This window comes from Simochromis diagramma, unplaced genomic scaffold (assembly GCF_900408965.1).
Source record: "Simochromis diagramma unplaced genomic scaffold, fSimDia1.1 OVJJ01000293.1, whole genome shotgun sequence".
Taxonomy (NCBI): Eukaryota; Metazoa; Chordata; class Actinopteri; order Cichliformes; family Cichlidae; genus Simochromis; species Simochromis diagramma.
In genome coordinates, this window is record NW_024386801.1 from 21888951 (window position 1) to 21901813 (window position 12863).

The window sequence follows — 12863 nt, forward strand, 5'->3', positions numbered from 1 at the left end:
CAGAAGTGTTACCTAACTAAAAGGTACCAAGTAGTGAAATTAAATGACCTTTTAGAAATTTAGTTAGCAGTTTTTTTTATTTGTCAGTCTGATATCTGATATGTAATGCAGGGATTGTTTTACAAAGTAAGTGCTTATACATTAAGAGTTTTAAAGTCTTTTCTTTTTTCTTTTCTTGCAGCTCGTACCCCGATCTTCTCCCATCTCATCCTCTCACTAAAGGGTTTATGGACAATTCGGGCATTTGAGCGCCAGTCCTACTTTGAGACACTTTTCCACAAGGCTTTGAACACTCACACGGCCGCCTGGTTCCACTACCTGTCTGTTCTGCGGTGGTTTCTCTTCCGCTGTGACATGCTCTTCACCGTGTTCTTTACTGCTGCTGCCTTCATCGCAACAGGAAGCAACAGTGAGTGTGTCTACACGTGGACAATAAACTTTATATAAAAGAGAGAGAGCCACCATGACCTCAACTAATGTGTATGGACTCCACATTTTGAAGTGTCAATATTTAGACAAAAGTGTTCAGAGCCAACATAACAGACAAACAAGCTTGGTTAGCAATTTGTATCTATAAACTGTGAGGGAGCAAAGCTAAGACATAAGCGCCTGATAACTGGTAGCTGTGCACCAAATTGTAAGACTTAAAAACATAAAAGTAAATCCCTGCCAGTACTAGTTGTTAAGTAGGGAAAAAACAGCACTAGTGTGAAAACGCAGGCATTTTTATGGCTAAAGTTTGGGAGTTTCAGCATGGGAATCTGTCAGGACTGACCTGCTTTTGGAACCAGCCTCAAGTGGCAAGTCAGTGAACTGCATTCGAAGGGGATTGGCTGTTTGTTGCCTTTGGGTGTTGTTAGTGAAGCTGTGTTTGTGGTGATGTACAACATACATAAAGTTTATCTTAAATATTTTGGCTTTTTCACACCTTAAAGTCCAGTCAAGGTTCATATTTTTGTTGCAGCATTTACATTTTTTCTGACAGCTTTTTTATTTGTATTTATGTTATTTAATTTTTTTGAAATAATTGGTTTGAAAGCTGCCAGAAAAAATATTTAAATGAATGCTAAATTACATTTCAGTTTCATTCATAATAAGTCCATAATAATAAGTTGAACTTATTTGGTCTAAACCTTTGTGGTCTACTCAGATCAAACACAAGGTGTAGTTTCACCTTGAGTCAACAATATGGATGCAGCTTCTTCAGTGTTTTGGGAAATCCACACGGCTTTCCACAGCAGGGCTACCACCAGAATCAAGTTGCAGTTAACATCATTTCAGAAGTTATCGGGAAGTTTTGCAGTTCTCGTCACTGTTGTCAAAGGACTGTCTTTCTTTTGGTATCTCCTCTATAAAAGTGAATCTTTTGCACCTGACTGCCCACAAACAGTGACAATTAACCTGTTCTCCATTTCTGATAGTCAGTGTCAAATCACTTTGACTTCATCAGTGACAAATGTCAAAGCTTTAGAGAATATTTTTGTGCATTTGAACAACCAAATGACAAGAGATCATAAAGTCAGTTTGCAATGGAGACATTACAGAATATGAGAATAATCATTGTGATTAAATGATGATTAGAAATTGAATTGTGTTGCAAGAACATTTTGAAAATTCCCACATGTTGGTTAGTAAGCACTTTGATACGCCTGCTGAGCCTAACAAGGACAAAACCCCAGTATTATCTGTAGTTTGCAGTGTGTAGAGTTAGATGATGATAAGAAGGGAACAGTTTGCCTGTGAAAAGTCATCAGAACTGTTCAAATGCCCAAGGATAAAATGTCTTGTACAAAAAGGAGGCAAGTGTTTTCTTGGTGAATTGGAATGCAGGTATACACACACAAACCCATGGGTTGTTGCGTCATAGGATCAGTTTATATTGAGAGCACATTAATGGGTCATTACACAGCTCATTAGTTTCCAATGGACCCAGTAGCAGCGCTCCAATACCTGAATGTGGGTCTGACATCAGAGAGCAGTTTTGATTGGACACTACTGATGCGTGTGTGTGTGTGTGTGTGTGTGTGTGTGTGTGTGTGTGTGTGTGTGTGTGTGTGTGTGTGTGTGTGTGTGTGTGCCCATGCGTGTTTTTGTACAGGGGACAAACCAGGAGAGATTGGCATTATTGTGGCCCTGGCTGTGCTTATCTGTGGGATTTTCCAATGGGCTGTCATCACCAGCATCGCTGTAGATGGGATGGTATGTCGCACACACACACACACACACACACACACACACACACACACACACACACACACACACACACACACACACACACACACAAACAAACAAAGCTATTGTCATTTACAAATTAGGAATATATACCAAACAGTCAATGGCCAGTTATAAGTTGTTGAATTCAGGCAGATGCACACACCTAAGAAGGTTTTGTTAAATAAACCTGCAAACATAGGTTTTACTGTTAGTCTATTTCACTATTGATGGTACTGACTTCTGGTTCACCACACCTATGGAAAAAAAACTTGGATGTTTCTCTATGTTAGTATTTTCCTTCTTCCACTTCTCTTCATCCCAGCTGGTTTACTTCTGTTAACAGGAAGATTTCCCTCACTGTTGTCAAGTTCTTGCTCAATATACATTGTTGGAAGGTTAGAATTCTGTAGTATCTACATTTTGTGTGGTCTTTGTCTTACAGTATAACATGTCTCATGGGCACTATTGCTATTCTTTTGGTACTAAAACGATGACTGCTGTTACAATAGCATGCTTTATGCACTTTTCCCTTTGGGAACTGAATCCCACCTTTGCAGAATATAACCTCTCCAGCTCAGACACACTTTGCCTCATTTTCTTCAACATGATGCCTTTCAGTCAATGGTGACCTGTAGCTACTGTTTGTAAGAGGTTTAGATCTCGTTGTTGAGATAAAAGCAATTGGCCAATAAATTCACAGCTTGTAGGTTAGTGAGACACTAGATGGTGACACTGCATTCTTAGTGAAGTGGGGTTTTTCCTCACCCAAGATGCTTCATACTCAAATAGAGAAAAGCACATCTCAGATGGGTATGGTGGTTAATGGTTGTGGCTCCTTATACTATATGTCAGTTTGTTTACACCATCAAAAAGGCAATCAGCAGCAGATTAAAGATGGCAATGGCCATTTTTGTTCTGTGTAACAGCACTTTGTTGACTTAGCATGGCTTACCAATATTGAAGGATACTGCGGGGTTTAAGATCAAAGAGAGAAAGAGCAGGCTGAACTGCCTGTACTTTACTTTCATTTGCTCTTTTTTAAGACTTAACTTTGTGCCCATCCATCAGTTTTTTTCTCCCACATTGTTGTTAGTGAATCTTACAGAGCTTATCACAGTGTAGGACATTCTGTTCAGTATGGACACAGGCTCTCAATATGGTGGTAGTGATGTGTGTTTGGGATAAGTTAGATCTGTTCAGTCCAGTATGAATTGTGTTTGTGTGTGTGACTGCCCTTGAATTATATTTTCAGTGATACTAAAATAGCCATTAAAGTAACTTCTGATAAGCACATTTTCATTGCATTTTAAGAAAAAAATTTATCTGTAGAATGTGAACTTCTCTACAGCTAAGATAAGGAAATGGGATGTAAGGAAGCATCCCTCTTTTTTTTTTACTTTTTACATGTGGGGGGCGGGGCAGCAATCTTCCACTCCAGCTTATTAATCATCCAAAGACCCAGACAGCGTTTCACTTCTTTTGAAAGCCTGATGCTTGGCCTTGTCCACCCTGACTTAAAGACTCAAAAACCATTTTTATTACTTATCTATTAACCACCTGGTGGACAATAGATAACCAGACAATGGTTATCTATTGACAATAGAGTTCTTCAGAGACAATCTGATTTTTTTGACTCTTTTTCTGATTTGGTGTTCAGTTCAGATAAAATCATTATTGTGGGTGATTTTAACATGTAGATATTGAAAACATCAACAGAATATTTAATCTGATTTTAGACTCAACTGGTGTCTCTCAAAATGTAAAAGAACCCACCCATGACTTTAATCACACGCTGGATCTTGTTTTGACACGGCAAAGAAACTGAACACTTAAGTATTCACCAAAACCCTCTTTTGTCTGGTCATTTCATATAATAATAACATTACAATTACAATAATGGGTTACACGGCACTGGGGAATACATTTCGTCACAGTAGATGTCTTTCAGAAAATGCTATTAATTTTAAGGCTATCATTCCTCCAGTATTATCTTCTTCAATGCCATGTGCAAACACGGTGCAGAGCAGCTGCATGAACTGATGTTCTTGTTAATAGTTTTCTATCTTCCTCAGGTATGACTTTGGATATTGTGGCTCCTCTGACAAAAAAAGCCTCAAATCAGTACTTGACTCTGGTAAAACTCCCAAACGTGAGCAAGCAGATAACTCATAGCCTGGAGGGAAAATGGCATCTCACTATTTAGAAGATCTTCATTTAGCCTTGAAATTTTTTTTGTTGCTTTATAAAACAGCTCTCCACAAAGCTACAACATCTTACTATTCATCACTGATTGAAGGAAATAAGAACAACCCTTGGCTTCTCTTCAGCACTGTAGCTAGGCTTCTCGTGATGCTCTTGTTCACTCACTTTTTTTTTTAACTCTCTCTTCTCACTTTTTTCACTACACACCATAAATCATTAGTTATTATTAATCTCTGGCTCTCTTCTACAGCAAGTCTCTGCCCTGTCTTCTTCCCCTAAACCCCAACCCGTTGTAACAGATGGCCCCTCCCTGAGCCTGGTTCTGCTGGAGGTTTCTTCCTGTTAAAAGGGAGTTTTTCCTTCCCACTGTCGCCAGAGGGCTTGCTCATAGAGGTTCATATGATTGTTGGGGTTTTCTCTGTTTTCTCTATTATTGTACGGTCTTTACCTTACAATATAAAGCAGTATGAGGTAACTGTTGTTGTGATTTGGCGCTATATAAAAACAACTGAAACAAATTGAAAGAAAAATTCTGTATCTCTCTTCTTCTTAGATGCGTTCAGTGAATCGGGTATTCAAATTCATCGACCTACCATCAGAAGATCCTCGGTTAGGGAAACCTAAAGGAGGTGGCAGAGGCCTTGATATCGTCATCGACAACCCCCATGCACGTGACTGCTGGCCTAACTGTGGCCAGCTGGACGTCCGGGGCCTCACAGTGAAATACACAGAGGCTGGGCGTGCCATCCTCAACAATATCTCCTTCTCTGTGGAGGGGGGACAAAGCGTAAGTCCTTAGTGATTGGTAGAGACAGCCTGTGGAACCTGGCAGGAGAAAGCATGGTACCTCTGCCTAATTAGGTTTACCAAACAAAAGAATAATTCCCCCCAAGCGATAAAGCAATTCAAGTGCCATAGTTAGGTCACAGAAAGGTTGTGAACAATATACTAGCCAGCCACAGGAATGTGTCACAGGGATGGTTACACGTGAACACATTTCTGTTTGTTGTTTTCAGCTAATGTTGTGCAAACAATTTTTTATATTAACACTGAATCTAATTGCTATGCTAAATGGGTTTGTTGGAGTTCTGTTAAACTCTTTTCAGTATTTTTCTGAACCAAACCAGGAGACAAAATTATGAGCTAAGACGGAGATTAAAACAAACTTCAGAAAAGTGTATGTGGACTGAACTGGAAACACTATTCCAAGTGGAAGTGTTGCTCTGTGCCTACAGATAGGCAACTGTTTGCTAACAAACTGACAAAAAGTGATAATATCACAGTTCTGTTTATAGCTTTTTCCTTTCCTCTCCAAGTGGCCAAGAACTGTGCGTATAGCTTCAAGTTGCAAATGAGAAGAATCTGGGCAGGGAATCAAATTTTTGTGCTCATTTATTCATTTTCAAATGAGCAAAATGTTATTTCTCTCTAGAGCTACAATAAGGCTTGAACCTGGCCAAACAATAACACAGACATAACAATCTACTAATGACTAAGTAAGCACGGCCCTGAGTGAGTGTCGGTTATGACATCATGGCATGATGGCATTATGACACATGCTTAAAATTAAAGTGGCTTGTGATTTTGAATTAGCTTTCTGTAGAAAAGAGAAGACATGCAATATCTGACCACTCGCACCTCTGCTCTCCACCATTGGTTTTGGCAGTAATTATAGTCAGTATGACTTTGTCATAATGAATCAGAGCACAGTAAATATCTGCACTATAGTTTTGTGCCAATAGTTTTGCTCAATAGCTTCGCGACAAATGTGCTAATTGTTGCTGCACAAGGAAGAAAGAAGAGAGGACTTTTAGACCATCTAGACCACAAACTCTTCCCCTCCAAAGATTTAAAAACCCTCCATCAAAAGAAACATCAGCCCTTTTGTGTAGCTCATAGATGGAGGGAGCTATTTCAGTGTTTCAAATTATTATTAACTATTTCAAATTAAAATTTCAATTAAATGGAGTAATGGAGAGAAGGATAACAAAAATTCAATAGATCCCTTTTTGTAAGGTGCGAACAGCTTTTAGTGGTGCTTCTGAAGAAACTGATGTTAGTACGACGCCAGCTAAACTAAAGAGAAACGGTAAATGCTTATATGTCTTATTGCAGGGCACAAGTAAACTGACACAGTAGCCATGCAAATGAAAAAGTGCTGTCATCTATATTACAATAAAAAGGATGAGCATTCAGACACAAGGTCAATGAACCCGTTCAACATGAGGGCATGTTGAACGGGTTCATTAATTGTATTACATAACAGAAAAGCTGGATATGAGCATTTAACATGAAAATGTTATGACTGTGTGCAGGTTGGTCTGCTGGGTCGAACAGGTTCAGGGAAGAGCACCCTGCTGTCTGCTCTGCTGCGTCTCACCTCCACAGAAGGAGACATTTCTATCGATGGTGTTTCCTGGAACTCTGTCTCATTGCAAACATGGAGGAAGGCCTTCGGTGTGGTGCCACAGGTATATCTATGAGTGATTAACTTCTGATATTTAATGCAGTTTCAGACAGTTACCCCAGCATCTACTGCTTATCTGGGTCTAAAAACGGTCTAAGCCAGTGGTTCCCAAACTGTTTTTTGCTAGGCCCCCCTTTGTTTTACAAGAAAAATGACTTAATGTTTTGAAACTTAAGTCATTATTCTCGGATGTTACAAGATATCTTTTTAATCCAGTCTGTTGAGAGTTAACTGTTTAAGTCTCTGGTCTTTCTTGAACAGAAAGTCTTTATCCTGACTGGAACTTTCCGGATGAACCTGGACCCACATGGAAATTACAGCGACACAGAATTGTGGAAGGTGGCTGAGGAGGTGAGGAAGAGGCGGTGTTTTCTTTGTCTCGTAATTTAGTTATGATTGGTAAAGCAGCCTTGTTTTGATTCAATTAGAGATAATAAAGCTCCTGTTTTGGAGTTAGACACAATCTTACATGCCCTCTTTGAGTTTTCCCCTCATGCTAGGAATAAATATGGAATTATTGTACTGTCTGCATAGGACAGTGATGTTGGTAAAATTACTGCCATGCAGTTTTACCACCATTTCAACATGGATGTCATGAAGTTTACACAAATATTTTAAAATGATAAAAATGAGGTAAAGATAATGTGGAACTTCAGACTTTCAGTAAAAGTAAACTCTGTCTTGTGTGCCCTCAGGTGGGTCTGAAGTCTGTGATTGAGCAGTTCCCAGACAAGCTAGACTTTCAGCTGGAGTATGGAGGCAGCGTGCTGTGCAATGGACACAAACAGCTGGTTTGTCTTGCCCGTTCCATCCTCAGTAGAGCCCGTATCCTGCTGCTGGATGAGCCGTCTGCCTACCTTGACCCTATGTGAGTATTAAACACTGTCTACTCAATAATCAACATATATAAATCACATTTGATTTTAAAAATATCACTAGACCAGTATATGGGGCTTACATGTGCTGTTAAATGGTCACTACAGCGGTACTTTTATAATACCTTTCTACTCAATTGAGCACTCAATGTGCTTTCTACTGCAAGTCTCATTCATCCCGTCACACAGCACTTTTATGTATGTGCAGGGTTTCCTAACTAAGTTAACAGTTAACCTTCTGATTGGTAGATGAGATGCTCCACCACCTGAGCGATAACCGTCCACAATGATTTAAACAATGAGATCAGTCTCTATGCAAGTAATCCCTTGGATCTAAAAGCTCTTGCTTCAGACTGCTCTATATACCGAATTTTGGGCATTTTTTCTACTTTTAGATCTGTATGATTTGAATCATAAGGTATATCTTTAATATGACCCACCCAGTCTGCTATTCAGACTTTTTATTTGTTAGGGGCCACCAATCAGAAGAAAGTTGGCTTAAAGGAGAAGGAGGTGAAGGAGGCTTGTTTCAGTCAGTCGATGAACTGAGTAGCTACACAAAGACCCAGAAGAACTGTGACTGATTCAAGGCTACTTCAGTAGAATCCAAGGAAAAAATAGCATTACAAGCTCACTGCTGGATTTTCTTTATTCCGCTTAAACAAATAGTCCCATTGAGACTCAGTGTCTGATTTACAAGAGAGACCTGTTTCAGACAAACATATCAAAATCACAACAATAAAAAAAAAATGAAATAGCTAAAGTTAGCTCAAAGGTATTGCCCAAAGGTATGACCCCATGTGACAAAGGAACGGCGACAAAGCTTTCATTAGAAGTGAATAAAAAATGTTTTGTCTATGAAGTTCCTTTGCTAACACATGCTTAAACACAGCTGCCTCCTGAAAGAGTTTGTATATTGTTTGTGGCGTTCTCCCTGTTAAAGCCAAGCAGTAAGGTGAAGTCACATTGCAACGGCAGTCATGCAAATCCAGCATGTGTGGTGTTCCTGTCACTGCATATGGTGACAATCCAGATTGCTTACAGTAATTTAAGCCTAATGTATGTGTGTGTGTAACCATATGTGCAGGATGGTGGAGTAGGGGGGGGGTCATGGTAGTAAATGAAGCTTATAATAAACCGTCTAGCTTAATGCTCTGCAGAATTTGCCTGAGGTTAAACTAATGCAATAGCAGTGAAGGAAAAGCCTTTGATAACAGTAATGATTGTGTGTGTGTGTGTGTGTGTGTGTGTGTGTGTGTGTGTGTGTGTGTGTGTGTGTGTGTGTGTGTGTGTGTGTGTGTGTGTGTGTGTGTGTGAACAGAACACTGAAGGTCCTGAGGAAGACACTGAAACAGGCGTTTTCAGGCTGCACCGTCATCATGTCAGAACACAGGGTGGATCCACTGACGGACTGTCAGTCATTCCTGGTAAGTTCTGGTCTAAGTTTATTTCTGAGTTGCTCTCATACGTTTGGAGAAGTTTATGAAACTCGAGTAGAGCACTGTAAGATCATCTATCAACACTCCCTCATGCTGTGGGTCTTGAAAGTGCTGGGTTGTTTGCAATGCTAACAAATCGTGTTGCCTTAATGGGAAGGTCAAAACTTCCTTACAGGGGACAAGAATTATTATCTGCAGAATAATAACCCTGCACATAAACTACTTTTTCCATACGTGAGTTTTCGAAATGAAACAAATATATATAAATGCGGCAATTTTTTTTTACATTTCTGGTGAGTTGGCATATTTTACAGAAAAAAAAGAACATTTTGATGAACAACAAAATGAAGCTGCCTCTCCTTCCTCTCTCCCTCCTGTTCAGATGATTGAAGGCAGCTCCATGAAAACATACGACTCCATTCAGAAACTCATGAATGAGAAGAGTCACCTCAAACAGGCCATGAGCACAGCCGATCGGCTCCGCCTCTTCCCAACGCTTCACCGCCTTAACTCCAACAAGAGGCCGACGCCACAGACCGCCAAGATCTCCTCACTGCCAGAGGAAGCAGAAGATGAAGTCCATGACACGAGACTCTAACTGGCCAGCTGCAAACACACATGCGCATACACACCTGCAGGGACAAACAAACAGCTGTTTGAAGACCAATGATTTGGGGTTTCTGAAGCAAGATTGACGAGGCCATAATGACAGAATCTGAATCAGTTTGGACAACTCAGGCATATTATTTTACCCACTCATAGGAGAATAGTGAAATGTGTCTTACAGAAAGCCACATTTTTCATAGCCAAACATAGCTGCTGAGATCACTTCACTGTCACGAAGTAAAACCAGGATTATGAAGCTTTGCACACATTAAAAAAAAAAGCTATGTCCTAAATTACTTAAACAGGCCAGCTACCTACTATTTTATTAACCTTTTACCAAAGGTGTGACTGGAGCCGATCCCAACATAGGGCAAAAGGCAGGATAAGCAATAATAAGTAAGTAAAGTTTATTACAGAGAGCTTTTCACAAAGAAGCAGTCACAAAGTGCTGTATCACAAAGCAGAGTAAAACCTGCCACTCTGGACAAGTTATTACTCCATCACAAGGCTAACACAGAGACAGTGAACCACACACTCACATCTAAAACCAGTATAGTCATGAGCTAACCTAACAAGAATGTCTTTGGACTGTGGGAAAGAACTGGAAGATGCTGAGGAACCCAAAGAACATGCTCAACACAAAAAGAGAAGCCAGCAAGGAGGTGAGGTGATGTGTTAACCACTGTACCGCTGTGTCGCTCCCACCTCAGAATAGGCATGTTTAAAAGTTGCCTGAACATGACTGAGTGTGCACAGTGCAAAATATGAAGGATGAGAGTACAGATGCAAAACTTCTAATTGCAGGTGTCTGAAACATTAGAATAACACAAATGCAAGTTTAGGAGTATTATTTTTTTTGTTTGTTTTTTTTTTAAAGAAAATGTGTGCAATGGTGAATTCTGCCACTAAATTAAAGGAAAATCAGTGTGTGTGTGTGTGTGTGTGCGTGCGTGCGTGCGTGCGTGCGTGTGTGAATGAAAGGCTTCACAAGCACACTGCATGGAAGATAAAGAAGAGTATGGAAAGGGACCAGCTAAATGGAGGAAGAATATGACTTACAAAGAGCTGACATGTAAACAAAGCACATCATAGCATGCACCAGAGTCCGGGTTCAGTCTGACTAAGTGGACACTGTTATTTAGCTCATTAAAGAGCTCCGGCAGGTTTCAGTGATGAACAAACAGTACATGAGCTCATTGAGTTCAGACGGTTCTCACAGATGTGCTCTTCTGCACTTGCTTTGAAAAAAGGGAAAGAAATCCATACTTGTCTTTTTGCATGATTTGTTGTTTAAACAGCATTTTTATTGGTTTCAGTTGCATTTTTTTGAAAAGCATTTTGGCTAACAGCCAGCTCATTTTCCCTGGAGCACCTCAGACTGAACATCTAATAACAGCCACTGTAGAAGTCTGACTTTTTAGATGCATTTTGAATGAGTGTGGAGCATGTGACTGAGCATTGTGAGCAAACAGGAAACAATAAGGCCACATACTTTGTTCTCTATTCTTGGCATATGGAACCGTTAAAAAATAAGAACAATCACAAGAACAGATGTTCTTCTGTTTTACCAAAATGTATCAGTATCAAGCAGGAGTCTTCATGCACACCCTACACAGTCCCCAAAGGCAGCCATTCAAATCCCACTATTTATATTTTTACTTGTATAGCAGGCATCCCGATAGCCAAGCAGTTAGCAAGAGTGAGGCAATACACTCCACTCCAGACTGGAATAATTTGAACAAGCCAAATCGAACGTAACTGTTGATATTAGCAAATGTTATTCAATAGTTTTGAAGAATCAAATTATAACCATACTATAATTCATTATAAGTTCCTCATTTATGTGGTGAAGCTGCTGTTAGAACTGCTCTGAGATTTAGCAGCACTCACACAGGCACTCCAAAGGCATACTGATGTATCCTCGACCAGCATGTTGGTGCTGGGCTGAAGCCTCCAGGCCACCTCATAGCCTCCCCAAGAAAGACAAAGCATCCTATCACACTGTAAAACCTGCCTAGGAACGGCTCAAGACGCACAAGTCTGGAAAAATGTCAAGGTGTCTGGTGCAAAGGATTGATTTTAATGACGTGCTCGTTGGCTTTTACTTTTTATTTATTGTGGCTGTATGTGCCAAACTAGGAGATCAAGAGCAACAACAGCAGCTCATTAAATGAGACTTCTGCAGTGGCTTCGTGTGTCTTTTTGGATTTTTCTTTTCAATAAAGCAAATAGTCCCAAATTCCTTCTGTCTATAGTCAGTCAGTCTGACCCTTAAGTAACTTAACTGATGTCCACAAAACAGTGACGCTGTTGGCTGATGCTAATAGTTTGTGATGACTCTGATACCCTTATTTTTCTGTGTGTATGCACTTTAGAGACACCCTGAGGTACTCACCAGCTTTCAAAGCACGGAAACAGTCACACAATTAAAAAATCTGCACTTTCATGCCAAATCCTCAATGAAAAGTAGAATAATGACATTTGAAAACAATTATCTTTAATTTCTCAGCCGCTATTGTTTTATGATTTATGGAGAGAAGCTGGTAATTTGTCCAAAGTTAAAAAAAATAAATAAAATTTAAAAAAAAAAAAAATGTGAGAGAAACTTTTTAAGAGCTACTGCTGTACAATTGCAAAGCATGTTGGTTTTCTTTGTTTATCAATTCTCACGATTTCTCAGTTCTTCGCTCTAGACTTTTCTAACATTCATTCTATTTTGAATTATAATTTTGTAAAGCACCACTGCAGTAAATGAAGGTACCTTGAAGAAATGCCTCAATATATTAACTGACATTTTTTTTAACATTGTAAATTAAGAACAAAACTGTTTCTTACTCATAGGAAATGGGCAGAGATGTCCAGAAATGTATAAATGTATTTGTCAATCAACTATATTTCCAGTAAAACTAAAGATTTTGAGAATTCAGATGTGGTCGTGTTCTTTTTCTCAGATGTTTGCATGGAAATCATTTTCATTTTTGGATCTTATAGTGACTGACATATTCATTACATCCTTTAAAAAAAAAAAAAAAAAAAAACACCAAATGTAAAGCTGTATAT

At 39.4% G+C, this 12863-nt stretch overlaps 1 protein-coding gene across 1 annotated transcript in view; it reads left to right on the forward strand.

The window, feature by feature from the left end:
* cftr (CF transmembrane conductance regulator) overlaps positions 1-11794 on the forward strand; it is a 40784-nt gene extending 28990 nt beyond the window's left edge. Inside the window, exons 20-27 of the mRNA XM_040026545.1 lie at positions 182-409; positions 2099-2199; positions 4970-5203; positions 6732-6887; positions 7145-7234; positions 7579-7751; positions 9080-9185; positions 9580-11794. Of these exons, the coding sequence (XP_039882479.1) occupies positions 182-409; positions 2099-2199; positions 4970-5203; positions 6732-6887; positions 7145-7234; positions 7579-7751; positions 9080-9185; positions 9580-9795 (1304 nt within the window). The 3' untranslated portion in view covers positions 9796-11794. The remainder of the gene's footprint in view (positions 1-181; positions 410-2098; positions 2200-4969; positions 5204-6731; positions 6888-7144; positions 7235-7578; positions 7752-9079; positions 9186-9579) is intronic.
* Positions 11795-12863: the final 1069 nt, after the last annotated feature.